Consider the following 21,167-nt stretch of genomic DNA (forward strand, 5'->3'; position numbering starts at 1 on the left):
GTAAAGATGGGGTGTCTCCATGTTGGTCAGGCTGGTCTCCAACTCCCCACCTAAGGTGATCCACCTGCCTCTGCCTCCCAAAATGCAGGCGTGAACTACCGGGCCCAGCCTGCCCTGGCACTTTTTAGCCACCCACAAATCTGGATCCTACATTGAAAAGAGACCCTGCCGGGTGCAGTGGCTCACGCCTGTAATCCCAGCACTTTGGGAGGCCGAGGCGGGCGGATCACCTGAGATCGCGAGTTCGAGACCCCCCCCCCCCCGTCCCCTACTAAAAATACAAAATTAGCTGGGCATGGTGGCGCACACCTGTAATCCCAGCTACTAGGAAGGCTGAGGCAGGAGAATTGCTTGAACTCGGGTAGCGGAGGTTGCGGTGAGTCAAGATCCCGCCACTGCACTCCAGCCTGGGCAACAAGAGCGAAACTCCGTCACAAAAACAAAAGACCTTGAGTCCCGCTTGGAACCTTTTGTCAGGCACCACCACCTTTCTGGTCGAATGCGGTAGTCCCGTCAGCTCTCCCTGCTGCTGTCCTGAAATCCATTCAGGCACAGCGGCCGAAAGCTTTATAACAACCGATTCCAGGTGTTAGGTGCTTTCCCAGCCCCGATTCGTGCGTCCTGGACCCGCAGTCCTCTGCTTAATACCTTTGCTTTATTAGAAAACGTTCTCCTCTACTCCGTTCAAGTATTCGCTGAGGACCCGCCAAGCGTCAGCGGTTGTCAGTGGCCCAGAGGCAGCGGGCGCAAACACCAGGAGAGGTGCAATCATCTCCTCTAGTGAGTCGGCGGGCGGGGCCCATACCCGGAAGCGGGTGGGCGACGCTCACCCACGTGCGCTGCGGCTTCGTTTGCCAGCATCCAAGATGGCGGCAGGACGGGGCCCAAGGCGCGGCGCGAATTGTGACGCAGGCGTCCGGCGTGCTCCGTGCGCAAGCGCCTTCGGCGGAGATTAGGTGGTTTCCGGTTCCGCCGTCCTCTTTTTCTTCAGCGAGGCGACTGAGCTGGTTGGTGGCGGCGGTCGAGGGGGTGCGCGCCGGTCCGGGGGCGGGTGGGGGCCTGCGGGAGGCCGCAGGGGCGTGGGCGGCAGAAGAGGTGGCCCTGAACCGGCTCATGCGGGCCAGTCTCGGCGGGGTGGCTGGGCAGGGCTCTCGAGGTCGCGGTTCCGAGCCCAGACCTGGGCCCAGGAGGCGAGCGCCGTTTTGGAGAGGAGCCTGCGTGCTCTGCCTGCCAGCGTGACCCCACGAGGCCTCGGGCGGGAAGGCGTCCTCTGGGCAGATCCGAGTTAATGAGAGAGGGGTATTGAGCATGTAGCGTTAACTCTGCCAGTCACTGCGTGTAAATACTTTGGAAATACTAAATTCCTCGAGCTGAGTGTTCATACTTGGCTCCGTTACTGTGTCTGTAAGGAGGGGCTGGTGGTAGCGTCTGCCTTTTAGACTCTTCTTTAGACTATTTGTATTTTTTTCAGAAGGAGTCTTGCTCTGTCGCCTAAGCTGGAGTTCTCGGCTCACTGCAACCTCCACCTCCCGGGCTCGAGCGATTTTCCTGCCTCAGCCTCCCGAGTAGCTGGGATTACAGGCGCCCGCCACCACGCCCAGCTGATTTTTTGTGTTTTTAGTAGAGACGGGGTTTCACCGTGTTGGCCAGGTTCATCTTGAACTCCTGACCTCAAATGATCCGTCTGCCTCGGCCTCCCAAAGTGCTGGGATTACAGGCTTGAGCCCCTGCACCCGGTCGATTCTTTTGCCTTTTTAAGTCAACTTTTATATGTAAACAATGCTTGGCAAGTGGTTGGTAGATACTAAGTGACGTTTGTGGTTTGGGGTCAAGGCAAGAAGTGGGGTCTGGAGAGTTTTGGCGTAATTGAGAAGGAAGCTAAGAGTGTTGGGTGCCCCAGCTTGGAGTTAGAGAGAGGAGAGAGGCTGCGACAGGAAGGCATGTGTGTTGTAGGGGATGGCTTCCCATCCAGGCTGGCAGCAGGAGCAACCTGTGGAGGAGATCAGGACGTGGCTGTGGTGGGAGAGGGTGGGACGGTTCTCAGGGAAGATGAATCTGACAAGATGATGCCAAAGGGTATTTATTCCATCAGGAGATACTGACGGGTCCTTCTGCTGCTAAGCCTAAGGAGAATAACCACAGTCTGTGTTCCTGAAGAGCGCCCATGCAGTCAGGAGGGTGGAGGACATGTGGTCCTTAGTTCCAGGACATGTGTAGACTCCAGGCCAGGGTGTGTGAGAAGCTTAGTAGGGCCAGGCTTGGAGGAGTGGAAGGAAGACAGGTACTGGGGCAGGACCAGTTGGGCTCGGTGCAGGCAAAGGGATAGCATCTGGGGTGTAGGCACCTGAGCTTGCGCCACTCAGGCATGCATTGCTCACCAGTCTCTCCTGCCTCTCTTCCTCCAGCAGACGCAAACATGCAGATCTTTGTGAAGACCCTCACGGGCAAAACCATCACCCTCGAGGTCGAGCCCAGTGACACCATTGAGAATGTCAAAGCCAAAATTCAAGACAAGGAGGGTGAGTCGGGACTGGGTGTGGGGGCTCTGGCTATGGACTGGGAATCCCTCTCTGCCCAGGGGAGTTTCAGTCCTGTGTGGGTTGGTGCTGGCTTTAGACAGACCTGTTTTGCCCTTGTTTCTCCATGTGATCTGAAGAACGTCTGTTATCTCTACCTCAGTTCGCCATTTTGAGAGACTGGGGGTAGTGCTGGAACTCCTCTGCCGGGGACACTGCCAGTAGTATGCTCCACAGAGCCTCTAACTGAGCTTTCCTCCCCCTAAGGTATCCCACCTGACCAGCAGCGTCTGATATTTGCTGGCAAACAGCTGGAAGATGGCCGCACTCTCTCAGACTACAACATCCAGAAAGGTACTAGGGTTGGGGTTGCTGGGCAGGGACCCAAGATCCCCAGGTAGGAAAAGAGCATTGATGGCTTCAGTCAGGGGTTGGGGAGCAGTTCAAATGACTTGTGTTTTGTTTAAAATAATGGGACTGGGCACAGTGGCTCACGCCTGTAATCTCGGCACTTTGGGAGGGTGAGGCGGGTGGATCACCTGAGGTCAGGAGTTCCAGACCAGCCTGGCCAATGTGGTGAAATCCCGTTTCTATTAGAAACACAAAAATTAGCTGGGTACAGTGGCTCAGGCCTGTAATCCCAGCACTTTCGGAGGCCAAGGCAGGCAGATCACAAGGTCAAGAGAGATAGATCATTCTGGCCAACGTGGTGAAATTCCATCTCTACTAAAAATACGAAAATTAGCTAGGCATGGTGGTGCATGCCTGTAGTCCCAGCTACTCAGGAGGCTGAGGCAGGAGAATTGCTTGAACTTAGGAGGCAAAAAAAAAAAAAAAAAAAAGAGTCATAATGTGAATTTTTTTATCATTGCAAAGGAAATTAGTGTCACTTGTTGGAGTGACAAGAATTCAGTGTCCTTTTTTTGTGAGACAGTCTCACTCTGTCACCCAGGCTGGAGTGCAGTGGCGTGATCTCTGCTCACTGCAACCTTCGCCTGCCGGGTTCAAGCAATTCCTCTGCCTCAGCCTCCCAAGCAGCTGGGATTGCAGGTGCCCCCCACCACGCCCGGCTAATTTTTTTTGTATTTTTAGTAGAGACAGGGTTTCACTATGTTGGCCAGGCTGGTCTCTTAAAGTGCTGGGATTACACGCGTGAGCCACTGCGCCCAGCCTAGACTTCGTGTCTGACCTTGCCTGAACCACTTAGAAGTCGGCTTCCATATTAGAAACCCAGATGGATACCTCAGTTGGCATGTGTGTCTCATCAGACTCCCCCAGGGCTCGTGGTCAGTGCTGAGATGGAGATTTCCTGGGGCAGGCCTGGCTGGGACAGTGTATCTTCCACACATAGAACACTCGGGGGATCCCGACTTGGTGTCCCCATCACACTTGAGAAAGCACCAGACTATAGGCCCTGGAGGGCCCTGCCCCTCTGACTGAGGAGCTAGGGCTGGGCTCAGTCGCCGTCCTTCTGGCTGTCTCCTGCAGAGTCCACCCTGCACCTGGTGTTGCGCCTGCGAGGTGGCATTATTGAGCCTTCCCTCCGCCAGCTTGCCCAGAAATACAACTGCGACAAGATGATCTGCCGCAAGTATGTGTGCTCCGATGCTTGGGAGGCTGTGGGGGCTGCCAGAGTCGGGGTATGCCCTCATCCGTCCCTCCTGTCTCTCTGCAGGTGCTATGCTCGCCTTCACCCTCGTGCTGTCAACTGCCGCAAGAAGAAGTGTGGCCACACCAACAACCTGCGCCCCAAGAAGAAGGTCAAATAAGGCTCTTCTTTCCTTGAAGGGCAACCTCCTGCCCAGGCCCCGTGGCCCTGGAGCCTCAATAAAGTGTCCCTTTCGTTGACTGGAGCAGCAACTGGTGTCCTCATGGCTGGTCTGTCCAGGGAGGTAGCTAAAGAGTGGGCATCTGCCTTAGGGACTCTACTCAGCACTCCATTCTGTGCCACCTGTGGGGTCCTCTGTCCTAGATTCTGTCCCACCTGCATTGGTCCCTGTCCTATGCCCCTGACTCTGGATTTGTCATCTGTAAAATTAGAGTAAAAACCTCAGTCCTCCATCCTGGCGAACACGGTGAAACCCCGTCTCTACTAAAAACACAAAAAAATTAGCCAGGTGTGGTGGTGGACACCTGTAGTACCAGCTTCTCGGGAGGCTGAGGCAGGAGAATGGCGTGAACCCGGGAGGCGGCAGAGATTGCAGTGAGCCCAGATCACGCCACTGCACTCCAGCCTGGGCGACAGAACGAGACTCCGTCTCAAAAAAATCACAAAAAACCTCAGTCCTGCCGGGCGCGGTGGCTCACGCCTGTAATCCCAGCACTTTGGGAGGCCGAGGCGGGCGGATCACAAGGTCAGGAGATCGAGACCACGGTGAAACCCTGTCTCTACTAAAAATACAAAAAATTAGCCGGGCGCGGTTGTGGGCGCCTGTAGTCCCAGCTACTCGGGAGGCTGAGGCAGGAGAATGGCGTGAACCCGGGAGGCGGAGCTTGCAGTGAGCCGAGATTGCGCCACTGCACTCCAGCCTGGGCGACAGGGCGAGACTCCGTCTCAAAAAAAAAAAAAAAAAACCTCAGTCCTGTAATTGGTGGGACTGAGGATTACTGTTGTCATTGCTGGGATCCGTCAGGCACTTTGAGGTGTCCCTCAGGCCTTGGCCCTGAAGTGCCTAGGTGTGTGGAGATGGGTAGAAAATTAGGTACACCCAATGGTGTAGAACATTGGTTCTCAAATTTTTTTATTTTATAGAAGTGGGGCCAGGCGCGGTGGCTCAAGCCTGTAATCCCAGCACTTTGGGAGGCCGAGACGGGTGGATCACAAGGTCAGGAGATCGAGACCATCCTGGCTAACATGGTGAAACCCCATCTCTACTAAAAAATACAAAAAACTAGCCGGGCGAGGTGACGGGCGCCTGTAGTCCCAGCTACTCGGGAGGCTGAGGCAGGAGAATGGCGTAAACCCGGGAGGCGGAGCTTGCAGTGAGCCGAGATCCGGCCACTGCACTCCAGCCTGGGCGACACAGCAAGACTCAGTCTCAAAAAAAAAAAAAAAAAAAAGAAATGGGGTCTCACTGTGTTGTCCAGGCTGGTCTTGAACCTGGGCTCAAGCTATCCTCCCTCCTCAGCCCCTCAGTGTTGGGATTACAGGCAAGAACTGCAATTCCTGACCCAGTTCTCAGTTTTTTGGGTTTTTTTTTTGTTTTTTTGAGACTTAGTCTTGTTCTGTCGCCCAGGCTGGAGTGCAGTGGCGCTATCTCGGCTCACTGCAAGCTCCGCCTCCTGGGTTCACACCATTCTCCTGCCTCAGCTTCCCGACTAGCTGGGACTACAGGTGCCCGCCACCACGCCTGGCTAGTTTTTTGTATTTTAGTAGAGACGGTGTTTCACCATGTTAGCCAGGATAGTCTCGATCTGACCTTGTGACCCGCCCGCCTCGGCTTCCCAAAATGCTGGGATTACCGGCGTGAGCTAGCATGCCTGGCCCAGTTCTCAGTTTTGAACCTGAGGCCGTGACATCACTCTCGGTCTGCAGTCAGTGCTGTGCCTCTTAAGAAGGGCAAGCCTTGGTGTTTTCCCCTTAAGGTCACCCAGGCTGGAGTGCAGTGGTATGGTCATGGCTCCCTGTACCCCGGAACTCAGGCTCGGGTGATCCTCTCTCTTTTGCCTCCCAAGTAGCCAGGACTACAGGTGTGCACACCACCACATTCAGATAATTTGGTGTTTTTAAACTTTGTAATGATTAGTAGGCTGAAGCGGGCAAATCATAAGGTCAGGAGTTTCTTAGATGTGTTGGGGTGAGCAAAGACTTAATTCCTGTTGTATTATTTACTGATGTAAAATTTTGAGACAGTCTCACTGTCACCCAGGTTGGGGTGCAGTGGTACGATCATAGCTTGCTGCAGCCTTGATCTTCCAGGATCTTGCCTCAGCCTCCTGAGTAGCTGGGACTACATGCTTGTGCCACCACACTCGGTTAATATTTTGTAGAGATGGGGTCTTGCTATGTTGCCCAGGCTGGCTTCAAACTCCTCAACTTAAAAGCCTCTTATTTAGTTTTGTTTTTTTATCACTTTTTTTTTTTTTTTTTTTAAGATGCAGCCTTGCGCCCATTGTGCAGGCTGGAATGCGGTGGCACAATCTTGGCTCACTGCAGCTTCCACCTCGGATTCAAGCGATTCTCCTTTCTCAGCCTCTTGAGTAGCTGGAATTTATCGTGTACGCCACCATGCCTGGCTAATTTGTTTTTGTTTTTTTTTGAGATGGAGTCTCACTCTGTCGCCCAGGCTGGAGTGCAGTGACCAGATCTCAGCTCACTGCAAGCTCCGCCTCCCGGGTTCACGCCATTCTCCTGCCTCAGCCTCCCGAGTAGCTGGGATTACAGGCGCCCGCCACCTCGCCCGGCTAATTTTTTTTTTTGTATTTTTAGCAGAGACGGGGTTTCACCACATTAGCCAGGATGGTCTTGATCTCCTGGCCTCGTGATCTGCCCGTCTCGGCCTCCCAAAGTGCTGGGATTACATGCTTGAGCCACCACGCCCGGCCTAATTTTTGTAGTTTTAGTAGAGATGGGGTTTTGCCATGTTGGCCAGACTGGTCTTGAACTCCTGACCTCTTGTGATTCACCTGCCTCGGCCTCCCAAAATGCTAGGATTACAAGCGTGAGCCAGGGCACCTGGCCTTACTACGTTTTTTTTTTTGTTTTTGTTTTTTTTTTACAGACATGGTCTTGCTATGTTGCCCAGGATGGTTTTGCACTGATTCAAGCAGTTCTGCCTCAGCCTTCCAAAGTGCTGGGAATACAGGGGTGAGGCACCTTGCTGGCCCCTGTTTTCAGTGTCAGTGAAGCCAGTGCATGGGCAATGATGCATGCTAGTGAGGGGTGGAGTTGGTGGGACTTCCTGGGCCACTTTGGGGACTTTCACAAAAGACCCCCGTGACTCAGGGTTTTGAGGTTTTTGTTTTTTGTTTTTTTGAGACGGAGTCTCGCTCTGTCGCCCAGGCTGGAGTGCAGTGGCGCAATCTCAGCTCACTGCAAGCTCCGCCTCTTGGGTTCACGCCATTCTCCTACCTTAGCCTCCTGAGTAGCTGGGACTACAGGCGCCCGCCACTACGCCTGGCTAATTTCTCAATCTCCAGACCTTGTGATCCGCCCACCTCAGCCTCCCAGAGTGCTGGGATTACAGGCGCGAGCCCCCGCGGCCGGCCCTGAGTTCTTTTTTTTTTTTTTTTTTGAGACGGAGTCTTGCTCTGTCGCCCAGGCTGGGGTGCAGTGGCCGGATCTCAGCTCACTGCAAGCTCCGCCTCCCAGGTTTACGCCATTCTCCTACCTCAGCCTCCCGAGTAGCTGGGACTACAGGCGCCCGCCAACCCGCCCGGCTAGTTTTTTTGCATTTTTTAGTAGAGACGGGGTTTCACCGTGTTAGCGAGGATGGTCTCGATCTCCTGACCTTGTGATCCGCCCGTCTCGGCCTCCCAAAGTGCTGGGATTACAGGCTTGAGCCACCGCGCCCGGCCGGCCCTGAGTTCTTAACCAATGGGGTGAAGGATTCAAAATTAACCACTCCAAGGGGGCACTGAAAGAAGAACCACTCTTGATGGACAGAAAGGGGAGGGAGTAACAGTGCCAATGAGCCCTAGCCACCCAAGCCAGCAATGGCAACCCTTCTGGGTCCCCTTCCAGCACGGGGAAGCTTTCGTTTTGTTCAATAAACTGAGCTGCTGCTCACTCTCCTGGTCCGTGGACTCTTTTTGAACTGTTAACACTCACTACGAAGGTCCTGTGCTTCATTCTTCGAAGTTAGCGATACCAGGAATCCATTGGCAGGAAAAACTGACTCATCGTGGGGGCTCACCTGGGATTTCCAAAGCAGTAACATTGGAACTCTTCCGCTTGCTACTCTGCTCTATTTTACTTTAGAATTGAGAACAAACGGCCGGGCGCGGTGGCTCAAGCCTGTAATCCCAGCACTTTGGGAGGCTGAGACGGGCGGATCACGAGGTCAGGAGATCGAGATCATCCTGGCTAATATGGTGAAACCCTGTCTCTACTAAAAATACAAAAAACTAGCCGGGCGAGGTGGTGGGCGCCTGTAGTCCCAGCTACTCGGGAGGCTGAGGCAGGAGAATGGCGTAAACCCCGGAGGCGGAGCTTGCAGTGAGCTGAGATCCGGCCACTGCACTCCAGCCTGGGCGACAAAGCGAGACTCTGTCTCAAAAAAAAAAAAAAAAAAAAAAAAAGAGAGAACAAACACCAGGCACCTGTCGGCCATTTAAAAACAAGCAGCACGGCCGCCGGACTAACGACACAGTTGTAAGGGTTTCTGAGAAAGGGCTAAAACTCCCGTTTTGCCTAGAAACCAGTTTCCACTTTCTCTGCATTTCCTGGGTTGAACCAAGGGCTGGCCAAGGGTGGAAAACCGTATCCCTGAGCTCCCAGTACCGCCCGGTCAAGATGATGGTGCTGTGTGAAACCTTTGTTAAACAGCCGCCCACACGTGCTTCACCCACCCTTCTAGAGGCATGCCTCCTGGATCCAAACGTCTGTAGGGAAGACTCTTGAGATCCTGTCTCCAGGATTCTCTCTAGCCCCGGGATGAAAACCCTCTAGATTAGGAATCTAAAACAATTAGGATGGCAACCCTCAGATCCATGTTCCTGATGTCCCATGGCTTATTGATTTATTTTGAGATGGAGTCTCGTTCTGAGGCCCAGGCTGGAGTGCAGTGGTGCAATCTCGGCTCACTGCAACCTCCACCTCCAGGATTCAAGCAATTCTCCTGCCTCAGCCTCCTAAGTAGCTGGGATTGCAGGCACGTGCCACCACGCCCGGCTAATTTTTGTATTTTTTGTAGAGACGGGGTTTCACATGTTGGTCAGACTGGTCTCTGTCTCCTGACCTCATGATCCACCCACCTCGATCTCTCCAAGTGCTGGGATTACAAGCATGAGCCACGGCGCCCGGCCCCCATGGCTTATTCTAATGTAGATGGGCAACAATACAAATATACAGGACCTGTTCCCCATATTGGATACCCAAGGCAACACCCAGGACAATATAGTGTGTGCCAATGGCTACTGGAAGGCTTAGGCCATTTTCTGTCATCCCCACCTCACTGGGAACCATATCACCTATCATCTCTCTTGTTTGGGATCAGCAATTCGAACTGTGGAGCTCTTCCATTTGGGGTACCACTCGCATTTGTGGGAGTTAAGTAATATAATAGACCATCGACAGGGAGATCAAAAGTCGTATTCTTATGATGGAAGGTTGGGACAAAAGGCCTTAGTACATGAGATGCCATTTCAGCCTTGGCCCAATGCCCCATTGCCCTCCCCACCTTAAAATTGCTATGTCTATGTACAATCTTTAAGGAGTTCATCTTACTGGAAAGATGAGGGAAGTATAAACTATAATACCATCCTGCAACTACATCTGTTTTGTAAACGAGAAGGCAAGTGGAGCGAGGTACCGTATGTTCAGACCTTCTTCTCATTAAGGGATGATAACCCACGATTGTGTAAGACATGTAACCTGCACCCCACAGGGAGTCCTGGGGCAGTTTCAAGCTCAGAAATATGCTAATTGGAGCCTTCTTAACCACCTAAGAATACACCCTGAACTTAGAACCCACAAACTGGAACAAAAACTGTTTTCCGGCCGGGCGCGGTGGCTCACGCCTGTAATCCCAGCACTTTGGGAGGCCGAGGCGGGCGGATCACAAGGTCAGGAGATCGAGACCACGGTGAAACCCCGTCTCTACTAAAAATACAAAAAATTAGCCGGGCGCGGTGGCGGGCGCCTGTAGTCCCAGCTACTCAGGAGGCTGAGGCAGGAGAATGGCGTAAACCCAGGAGGCGGAGCTTGCAGTGAGCCGAGATCGCGCCACTGCACTCCAGCCTGGGCGACAGAGCGAGACTCCGTCTCAAAAAAAAAAAAAAAAGAAACTGCTATGTCGGTAGGCACAATTAAATCCGATAAGCAGGGTTCCATGGGTGGTTGTGCACCCTGGAAAAAGGACACTAAAACAATAGGGGATGCCCTAGAACCAGTGTCCACTGGGAATGACTAGGGGTGCGGGCATCCCTATGTTTTCCTTTCAGATGGGAGAGGTTCCCTCCAAAGCGAAGTCGCCCCTGAGGTGTATTCTGAATAACTGGGACCAATTTGATTCCCAGACATTGAAGAAGCAGCAGCTTATATTTTTCTGCAGCACTGCCTGGCCACAATATCCTCTTCCAGGAGGAGAAGAGTGGCCACCTGAGGGAAGCATAAACTATAATACCATCCTGCAACTAGATCTGTTTTGTAAACGAGAAGGCAAATGGAGCGAGGTACCATGTGTTCAGACCTTCTTCTCATTAAAGGATAACCCACGATTGTGTAAGACATGTCACCTGCACCCCACAGGGAGTCCTCAAAGTCTACCCCATACCCAGGCCTCCCCACAGCTCCTCCTACTAGTGCTGAACCTCTCTGGCTTCTACAGCCCAAAAGGGAACAAAGAGCCTTCAAAGAGCCAAGAGACCCCATTGGCCCCTGGCTATGTCCTCTTCAGGCTGTAAGAGGGGAATTTGGCCCAACCCGAGTACATGTTCCCTTTTCCCTCTCTGATCTAAAGCAAATTAAGACAGACTTAAGAAAGTTCTCAGATGACCCCGACAGATACATAGATGTCCTACAGGGTCTGGGACAATCTTTTGCCCTTTCCTGGAGAGAGGTCATGTTACTGCTTGATCAGACCCTAACCTCTGATGAGAAGAATGCTGCTTTAACAGCAGCCTGAGAGTTTGGGGATACCTGGTACCTCAGTCAAATAAGTGATAGAATGACATCAGAAGAGTGCGGTTTCCTACTGGCCAGTAAGCAGTTTCCAGTATGGATCCCCACTGAGACCCTGACTCAGATCATGGGGACTGGAATCGCAAACATTTACTGACCTGTTCCCTAGAAGGGTTAAGGAGAACTAGGAAAAAGCCCATGAACTATTCAATAATGTCTACCGTAACCCAAGGGAAGGAAGAAAACCCTATTGCCTTCCTTGAAAGGCTGAGGGAGGCCTTGAGAAAGTATACTCCCCTGTCACCAGATTCCCTCAAAGGCCAGTTAATTTTAAAGGACAAATTTATTACTCAGTCAGCTGCAGACATTAGGAAAAAGCTCCAAAAGTTAGCCTTGGGCCCCGAGCAAAATTTGAGGCATCATTAAACCTGGCAACCTCGGTGTTCTATAACAGGGACCAAGAGGAACAGGCCAAAAAGGAAAAGCAGGATAAAAGAAAGGCTGCAGCTTTAGTCGTGGCCCTCAGACAGACAAACCTTGGCAGTTCAGAGAGGAGAAAAAAATGGAGCAGGCCGATCGCCCAGCAGGGCTTGTTATCAGTGCAGTTTACAAGGACACTTTAAAAAAGATTGTCCAGGCCGGGCGCGGTGGCTTAAGCCTGTAATCCCAGCACTTTGGGAAGCCGAGACGGGTGGATCACAAGGTCAGGAGATCGAGACCATCCTGGCTAACCCGGTGAAACCCCGTCTCTACTAAAAAATACAAAAAACTAGCCGGGTGAGGTGGTGGGCGCCTGTAATCCCAGCTACTTGGAGGCTGAGGCAGGAGAATGGCGTAAACCCGGGAGGCGGAGCTTGCAGTGAGCTGAGATCCGGCCACTGCACTCCAGCCTGGGCAACAGAGCGAGACTCCCTCTCAAAAAAAAGAAAAAAAAAAAAAGATTGTCCAGTGAGAAATAAGCTGCCACCTCACCCATGTCCACTATGCCAAGGTGATCACTGGAAGGCACGCTGTCTCAGAGGACGAAGGTTCTCTGGGCCAGAAGTCCCCAACCAGATGATCCAGCAACAGGACAGAGGGTGACCGCGGCAAGCACCAGCTTGTGTCATCACACTCACAGAGCCCTGGGTAAGTTTAACCATTGAGGGCCAGGAAATCGACTTTCTCCTGGACACTGGTGCGGCCTTCTCAGTTCTACTGTCCTGCCCTGGATGGCTGTCCTCAAGGTCTGTTACCATCTGAGGGATCCTGGAACAACCTGTAACCAGGTGTTTCTCCCACCCCCTTAGCTGTAACTGGGAAACCTTAATTTTCTTGCATGCCTTTCTCGTCATGCCCGAGAATCTCACACCTTTACTGTGAGGAACATACTAGCCAAAGCAGGAACTATCATCTGTATGAATACAGGGAACAAAACATCTATCTGTTGTCCCCTACTTGAGGAAGGAATCAACCCTGAGGTTTGGGCATTAGAAGGACAATTTGGAAGGGCAAAGAACGCCTGTCCAGTCCAAATCAAACTAAAAGACCCCACCTCTTTCCCTTACCAAAGACAATACCCCCTAAGACCTGAAGCTCAAAAGGGATTACAAGGTATTGTTAAAAATTTAAGGGCCGGGCGCGGTGGCTCACGCCTGTAATCCCAGCACTTTGGGAGGCCGAGGCGGGCGGATCACAAGGTCAGGAGATTGAGACCACGGTGAAACCCCGTCTCTACTAAAAATACAAAAAATTAGCCGGGCGCGGTTGTGGGCGCCTGTAGTCCCAGCTACTCGGGAGGCTGAGGCAGGAGAATGGCGTGAACCCGGGAGGCGGAGCTTGCAGTGAGCCGAGACCGCGCCACTGCACTCCAGCCTGGGCGACAGAGCAAGACTCCGTCTCAAAAAAAAAAAAAAAAAAAAAAAAAATTTTTATAAAAGCCCGGCCGGGCGCGGTGGCTCAAGCCTGTAATCCCAGCACTTTGGGAGGCCGAGACGGGCGGATCACAAGGTCAGGAGTTCAAGACCATCCTGGCTAACACGGTGAAACCCCGTCTCTACTAAAAAATACAAAAAACTAGCCGGGCGAGGTGGCGGGCGCCTGTAGTCCCGGCTACTCGGGAGGCTGAGGCAGGAGAATGGCGTAAAAACCCGGGAGGCGGAGCTTGCAGTGAGCTGAGATCCGGCCACTGCACTCCAGCCTGGGCGACACAGCGAGACTCCGTCTCAAAAAAAAAAAAAAAAAAAAAATTTAAAAGCCCAAGGCCCAGTAAGATGTTGTAACAGCCCCTGTAACAACCCCAATTCTAGGGTTACAAAAACCAAACAGTCAATGGAGGTTGGTGCAGGACCTCAGGCTCATGAATGAGGCCGTAATTCCTTTATACCCAGCTGTACTCAACCCTTAGACATAACTCTCTCAAATACCAGAAGCAGCAGAGTGGTTTACAGTCCTGAATCTTAAAGATGCCTTTTTCTGTATCCCTCTACACCCTGACTCTCAATTCCTATTTGCCTTTGAGGATCCCTCAGATCAAACATCTCAGCTCATCTGGACCGTCTTGCACCAGAGATTTAGAGATAGCCCTCACCTCTTTGGCCAAGCAGTCGCCCAAGATTTAAGTCACTTCTCGCACCCAGGGACCCTAATTCTTCAATATATGGATGACTTATGTCTAGCTACCTGTTCGGAGACCCTGTGCCATCAGGCTACCCAAGATCTTTTAAACCTTCTAGCTGATCGAGGTTACAAAGTATCTAAATCAAAGGCCCAGCTTTGTTTACAGCAGGTCAAATACCTAGGGCTGGTTTGGGCTAAAAGAACCAGGGCTCTCAGCAAAGAACGTATCCAGTCTATACTGGCTTATCCTCACGCTAAGACATTAAAACAGTCGTGAGAGTTTCTTGGAATAACAGGCTTTTGCTGACTGTGGATCCCCAGATGTGGCGAAATGGCCAGGCCACTTTACGCTCTAATTAAGGAGACCCAAAAAGCTAACACTCATTTGATAGAATGGGGACCAGAGGCAGAGGCAGCCTTCAGAACCCTAAGACAGGCCCTAACACAAGCCCCAGTTTTTTTTTGTTTTGTTTTGTTTTGGGTTTTTTTTGTTTTTTTTTGAGACGGAGTCTGGCTCTGTGGCCCAGGCTGGAGTGCAGTGGCCGGATCTCAGCTCACTGCAAGCTCCACCTCCCGGGTTTACACCATTCTCCTGCCTCAGCCTCCCAAGTAGCTGGGATTACAGGCGCCCGCCATGTCGCCCGGCTAGTTTTTTGTATTTTTTTTTAGTAGAGACGGGGTTTCACCGTGTTAGCCAGGATGGTCTCGATCTCCTGACCTTGTGATCCGCCCATCTCGGCCTCCCAAAGTGCTGGGATTACAGGCTTGAGCCACCGCGCCCGGCCAAGCCCCAGTTTTGAGTCCAGCTATTTCTCTTTATATGTCACAGAAAGAATCGGAATAACTCTTGGAGTCATTACCTAGACTCGAGGGACTACCATACAGCCAGCAGCATATTTGAGAAAAGAAATTGATGTGGGCCGGGCGCGGTGGCTCAAGCCTGTAATCCCAGCACTTTGGGAGGCCGAGGCGGGCGGATCACGAGGTCAGGAGATCGAGACCATCCTGGCTAACACGGTGAAACCCCGTCTCTACTAAAAATGCAAAAAATTAGCCGGGCGAGGCGGCGGGCGCCTGTAGTCCCAGCTACTCGGAGGCTGAGGCAGGAGAATGGCGTGAACCCGGGAGGCGGAGCTTGCAGTGAGCCGAGACCGCGCCATTGCACTCCAGCCTGGGCGACTAAGTGAGACTCTGTCTCAAAAAAAAAAAAAAAAAAAAAAAAAAAGAAATTGATGTGGTAGCAAAGGGTTGGTCTCATTGTCTACGGGTGGTAGCTGCAGTGGCCATTTTAGTATCAGAGGCCGTGAAAATAATACAAGGGAGAGACCTCACTGTATGGACTACTCACGATGTAAACGGCACGCTAACTGCTAAAGGAGATTTGTGGCTGTCAGACAATCGCCTACTTAGGTACCAGGCCTTATTACTTGAGGGACCAGTGCTTCAGATGCGCACTTGTGCAGCTCTTAACCTGGCTTTCTCCCAGAAAAAGAAGGACCAATAGAACATGACTGTCAACAGGTCATAGCCCAAACTTAGGCTGCCCGGGAGGATCTTTTAGAGGTCCCCTTAACCAACCCTGACCTCAACCTATATACTGATGGAAGTTCATTTGTAGAAAAGGGATTACGAAGGGCAGGATATGCCATAGTTAGTGATAAAGCAGTAGTTGAAAGTGGGCCCCTTCCCCCAGGGACCAGCGCCCAGTTAGCAGAACTGGTGGCGCTTACCCAAGCTTTAGAGCTGGGAAAGGGAAAAAGAATAAATGTGTATATGGACGGCAAATGTGCTTATCTAGTTCTACATGCCCATGCTGCCATATGGAAAGAAAGGGAGTTCCTAACCTCCGGAGGAACACCCATTAAATACCATGAAGAAGTTATGAAATTATTACAAAAACCCGGCTGGGCGCAGTGGCTCATGCCTGTAATCCCAGCACTTTGGGAGGCTGAGATGGACAGATCACAAGGTCAGGAGATCGAGACCATACTGGCTCACATGGTGAAACCCCGTCTCTACTAAAAATATAAAAAATTAGCCAGGTGTGGTGGCGGGCGCCTATAGTCCCAGCTAGTCGGGAGGCTGAGGCAGGAGAATGGCGTGAACCCAGGAGGTGGAGCTTGCAGTGAGCTGAGATTGCGCCACTGCATTCCAGCCTGGACGACAGAGCAAGACTCCGTATCAAAAAAAAAAAAAAAAAAAGAAAAAGAAATTATTACAAAAACCCAAGGAAGTGGCAGTCTTGCACTGCCGAGGCCATCGGAAAGGCGAAGGAATGGAGGCAGAAGGAAATTGCTGGGCAGACGCCAAGGCCAAAGTTGCCACAAGACAGGACCGCCCATTAGAAACACCTATGGAGGGACCCTTGGTATGGGATAACCCCCTTCAGGAGACCAGGCCCCAGTATTCCCCTGCGGAAACAGAATGGGGACTTTCACGGGGACATAGTTTTCTCCCCTAAGGATGGCTAGCTACTGAGGAGGAAAAGGTGCTCACACCCGCAGCTAATCAATGGAAAATACTTAAACCCCTTCACCAAACATTCCATATGGGTATTGAGTATGCCCATCAAATGGCCAAATCTCTGTTCACTGGATGAGACCTCCTTAAAACTATCCGGCAGATAGTCAAGGCCTGCGAAGTGTGCCAAAGGAATGACCCCCTTGGTCCATCACCAACCCCCTCAGGGAGAACAAAGGACAGGCCGCTACCCTGGAGAGGAATGGCGGTTAGATTTCACTCATATGCCTAAGTCACGAGGACTTCAATACTTACTAGTTTGTGTTGATACCTTCACGAATTGGGTTGAAGCCTTCCCCTGTAAGACAGAAAAGGCCCAGGAGGTAATCAAAGCCTGGTCCGTGAAATAATTCCTAGGTTTAGACTTCCCTGTAGTTTACAAAATGATAATGGCCTGGCTTTCAGAACTACGGTGACTCAGGGAATTTCCAAGGCGCTAGGAATACAATATCACCTTCATTGTGCCTGGGGACAACAATCCTCAGGGAAAGTCAAGAAGATGAATGAAATACTCAAAAGGCACTTAAGGAAATTAACACATGAGGGGGCAGGGGGGAGGGACTGCATTGGGAGTTATACCTGATGTAAATGACGAGTTGATGGATGCTGACTAGTTGATGAGTTGATGGGTGCAGCACATCAACATGGCACAAGTATACATATGTAACAAACCTGCACGTTATGCACATGTACCCTAGAACTTAAAGTATAATAATAATAAAAAAGAAAAAGAAAAAGAAAAAAGAAATTAACACATGAAACTCACCTCCCATGGCTTGCCTACCTTCTTGCCCATAGCATTATTAAGGATCCGAAATTCTCCCTACAAGATAGGACTCAGTCCTTATGAAATGCTATATGGACGGCCTTTTCTCACAAACGACCTCTTACTTGATTGAGAAACTGCCAACTTAGTCAAGGACATAACTTCTTTGGCTAGGTACCAACAAATCCTTAAGACATTACCCGAGGGATGCCACTGAGAAAAGGGAAAAGCATTGTTCCATCCCGGGCATCTAGTATTAGTCAAGTCCCTCTCCTCTACCTCCCCATCCCTAAATCTATCCTGGGAAGGAAGATATTCAGTTACCCTCTCCACTCCAACTGCAGTCAAGTCAAGTGGAGTCTTGGATCCATCACACCCAAATCAAACCTTGGACGCAGCCTGAAAAACCCACAGAATCATTAGTTTGAGAATCTAAGAGTCAGCCAGACAAACCTTCTTATACCTGCGAGTCATTGGAAGACCTACGTATCCTCTTTCAGAAGGAAAAACCACAGGAAATTAATCAGTGCTCATAAGTTCTACCTCAGTTCTTGTTTTAAAATCAGAATGTACTCTAACATTCTATCTTTCCTTGCCTTTGCCCAAGTCTTAACCTTTTCCCGTTCAACCTCTTCCCCTGATCTTGAGGGAATTATAAACATGTCCTCCAGGTTTTTTTTTGTTTTTTTGTTTTTTTTTTTTTTTTTTGAGAGGGAGTCTCGCTCTGTCGCGCAGGCTGGAGTGCAATGGCCGGATCTCAGCTCACTGCAAGCTCCGCTTCCTGGGTTTACGCCATTCTCCTGCCTCAGCCTCCGAAGTAGCTGGGACTACAGGCGCCCGCCACCTCGCCCGGCTAGTGTTTTGTATTTTTTAGTAGAGACGGGGTTTCACCGGGTTAGGCAGGATGGTCTCAATCTCCTGACCGCGTGATCCGCCCGTCTCGGCCTCCCAAAGTGCTGGGATTACAGGCTTGAGCCACCGTGCCCAGCCGTCCTCCAGGTTTTTATTTGAAGCACATCCCAGTCAGAGTAACTCATCCTGTTGGGTTTTCATGAACGCTCATTCCCCCTTATATATAGCAGTTCCGGCCCCCCTCAACATATGGGTGGAAAGCTCTACAGCCTTATACATAGCTAACACTTCTAAGGGCCCAGGATTTTTTCATCCTAGTGATAGGTCCAATTTCCCTGACAGGGCTCAAGCAGCCTTAAAAGCAGCCGCTGCCATTCTCCGACAATTCACTATATCAGTCATCCCAATCATAGGTTCTGTGGGCACAATAACCTCCTTCTCTTCGCCTCCACTCCTTTGTATCTCCCGTCAAGTGTTCCCAGGATCACAAGATGTGGGACACATGGCTGGCTGCAACTATACGCTTCCCTTGGATCTAGAGTTCAAATATTCTAATTCCTACAGTATCACTACTGGCACCCCTACGTTTTGTGGAAATAAACATGAGCTCCTTGGAAACCCTATTTCAGTCACCTGTCCCTTAAGATTTACCAACCCAAGCCAAATAATTTCCCCACCAGAGACCAAAACAAGCAATTACTGCTGGGGCAGACTTCCCTTTGCCCAGGATATTCCCCTCCTGGGACTTTGTTCCTCTCTCACAGGCGAAGGGTTAAAAAAACCCATTGCCCCCTGCTTCCTGTCTGTGGAGCATGAGTTTTTCTTATTGCTGCTAGCCACCGGTTTGCCTTAGAGGAACCCCGTAATACGTCCTCGGCAAATTATATTCACCTCCAACCGCTAGGAGTCGTCCATTTGTCCCAAACTCTCAAATCATGGGAACGAGAAATGAATTTAGACCAACCCCAGCCCTTATGAGATTTTCAGCTACAGGGGTGTATAGAACCCCGACAAGGAGTTTTCTTTGTGTGTGGAAGATCCTTCTATATTTGCATCCCACCAACTGGACAGGAACTTGTACTTTAGCCTACATAGTACCTCCTGTGACTTACTCCTTTTCAGAAGAGGCAGTAGCTGTGCCCATTCATGGTAAGCTTCAGCGGAGAGCAATCTCACTACTTCCTCTATTGGCTGGTTTAGGATTTACTACCACCCTAGAAACTGGAACCGCTGGGCTCACAGTATCCTTAACTCTCTCTAAAGAACTAAGAGAAAGCCTAGATGAAATATCTCTCCAACTTACTCAAATCCAGGACCAAACAGACTCATTAGCAGCCGTGGTTCTCCAGAACGGGCGAGCACTAGATGTCCTCACTGCTGAAAGGGGAGGAACGTGCCTTTTTCTGAGCCAGGAATGTTGTTTTTTTGTCAGTAAATCAGGCATAGTCAGAGATGGAATTAAATGACTTCAGAATAGAGCCAGCAGACTACACAGTGGGACAACCGAAGCTACCTCAGGGTTCTCACAGCGTGTTCTCTCCTGGCTTCTTCCATTTTTAGGTCCCCTCCTTATTCTGGGAGTAACCTTTGGCCCATGTCTTTTCAATTCCCTCATCTGCTTCGTTTCTTCCCGAATAGAATCAATGAAACTAGAAATGGTACTGTAGATGGAACCTTGGATAACTTCAACCAGCACCTATTATCAGCACCCTAGACGGCCAGCCCATACCTGGACGTTGACACCCAAACCACCGCTCACGAGGAAACCTCAGCTACAGGACCCGTTCTATGGCCCTATTTAGCAGGAAGCAATTAGAGCCGTCATTGTCCCACACCCCAACAGCAGTTGGGGTCTTCTGTTGAGAGAGGGGACTGAGGGGTGGAGTTGGTGGGACTTTCTGGGCCAGTTCAGGGATTTTCACAGAAGACCCCTGTGACTCAGGGTTTTGAGTTCTTAACCAATGGAGTGAAGGATTCAAAATTAACGGCTCCAGGCCGGGTGCGGTGGCTCACGCCTGTAATCCCAGCACTTGGGAGCCCAAGGCGGGTGGATCACGAGGTCAGGAGATTGAGACGATCCTGGTCAACACAGTGAAACCCCGTCTCTACTAAAAATACAAAAAATTAGCTGGGCGTGGTGGCGCCCTGTAGTCCCAGCTACTCGGGAGGCTGAGGCAGGAGAATGGCGTGAACCCGGGAGGCAGAGCTTGCAGTGAGCCGAGATGGCGCCACTGCACTCCAGCCTGGGTGACAGAGCGAGATTCTGTCTCAAAAAAAATAAATAATAATAATAATAATAAAAACCACTCCAAGGGATGATTGAAAAAAGAACCACTCTCAATGGATAAAAAGAAAGGGAAGGGGGTAACACCGGGATATAAGCCCTAGCGAGCCAGTAACTGCAACCCTTCTGGGTCCCCTTCCAGCTTGTGGAAGCTTTCCTTTCGCTTTGTTCAATAAACTGCGCTGCTGCTCACTCTCCCGGTCTGTGGACTCTTTTTGAGTTGTAACACACACCGCGAAGGTCCACAGCTTCATTCTTCAAAGTTAGTGAGACCACGAACCCATCGGCAGGAAAAACTCCCGACTCACTAACAGCCTAGTCCCTTCCCCCTTGAAGGCTGGTGTCTGTCACCCCATACCTGAGCTGGTCCCTCTTCACTAGGTTAGGCTACCAGCATCTTCCTACTCCTCCGGCTGGGTCCCTGGAGGAGGAAGCTTTCCAAAGCTCAATCTAGCCCGTGGATCCCTCCAGCAGGAAGCTCCAAGGCCTCCTCTGTACTTTGAGGTCGTACTGGCCCCTGCTATGCCCCAGGCTCAGGGCTATTACATAAGACACCCAATTCAATTCGGAGGGCCGTTGACACCGTCCCTGTCACTGAATCTTGTCTTCACCCCTGTGATTCTCTGGACAGCCAGCGAATCTCTGTTAATGTCGGTGGAGTTCCAGCCACTGCACTTTTATTGAGGCAGTCTCACTGTGGCTCCGGCTGGAGTGCAGTGGCACGGTCATAGCTCATGGCAGCCCCCAACTCCCAGGCTCAAGCAATCCTCCCACCTCAGCCTCCCGAGTAACTGGGACTATAGGCGGGAGCCACCATGTCGGGCTGTTTTTTCTGTAGAGAGCGGGCCT

The 21,167-nt window shown here is 51.2% G+C and overlaps 1 protein-coding gene and 1 long non-coding RNA gene across 7 annotated transcripts; one reads left to right on the forward strand and one right to left on the reverse strand.

Annotated features, from left to right (window-relative positions):
- The first annotated feature begins 977 nt into the window (after positions 1-977).
- On the forward strand, positions 978-4,376 carry UBA52 (ubiquitin A-52 residue ribosomal protein fusion product 1). Of its 6 annotated transcripts, none has more exons than XM_077976994.1 (5): positions 978-1,299; positions 2,406-2,519; positions 2,784-2,870; positions 4,005-4,107; positions 4,192-4,376. In XM_077976994.1, exons 2-5 carry the CDS (start codon positions 2,417-2,419, stop codon positions 4,283-4,285), a joined length of 387 nt encoding a protein of 128 aa, XP_077833120.1. In that variant the 5' UTR covers positions 978-1,299; positions 2,406-2,416; the 3' UTR covers positions 4,286-4,376.
- Positions 4,377-16,671: 12,295 nt separating this feature from the next.
- On the reverse strand, positions 16,672-17,619 carry LOC144336871 (uncharacterized). Its single transcript, XR_013409278.1, has 3 exons — positions 17,507-17,619; positions 16,996-17,116; positions 16,672-16,714 (listed from the first exon to the last, which is right to left on the reverse strand). It is a non-coding gene; the product is annotated as an uncharacterized LOC144336871 (long non-coding RNA).
- Between the last annotated feature and the right edge of the window lie 3,548 nt (positions 17,620-21,167).

The sequence above is a fragment of the Macaca mulatta genome, chromosome 19 (assembly GCF_049350105.2).
Source record: "Macaca mulatta isolate MMU2019108-1 chromosome 19, T2T-MMU8v2.0, whole genome shotgun sequence".
Classification (NCBI taxonomy): Eukaryota; Metazoa; Chordata; class Mammalia; order Primates; family Cercopithecidae; genus Macaca; species Macaca mulatta.

What these genes read in the sequence shown, in the direction of transcription:
- UBA52 (XM_077976993.1), top strand. An exon ending in CAAAATTCAAGACAAGGAGG is followed by an intron (nt 2,520 to 2,783) that starts GTGAGTCGGGAC and finishes CCTCCCCCTAAG; the next exon opens with GTATCCCACCTGACCAGCAG. An exon ending in GACAAGATGATCTGCCGCAA is followed by an intron (nt 4,108 to 4,191) that starts GTATGTGTGCTC and finishes GTCTCTCTGCAG; the next exon opens with GTGCTATGCTCGCCTTCACC.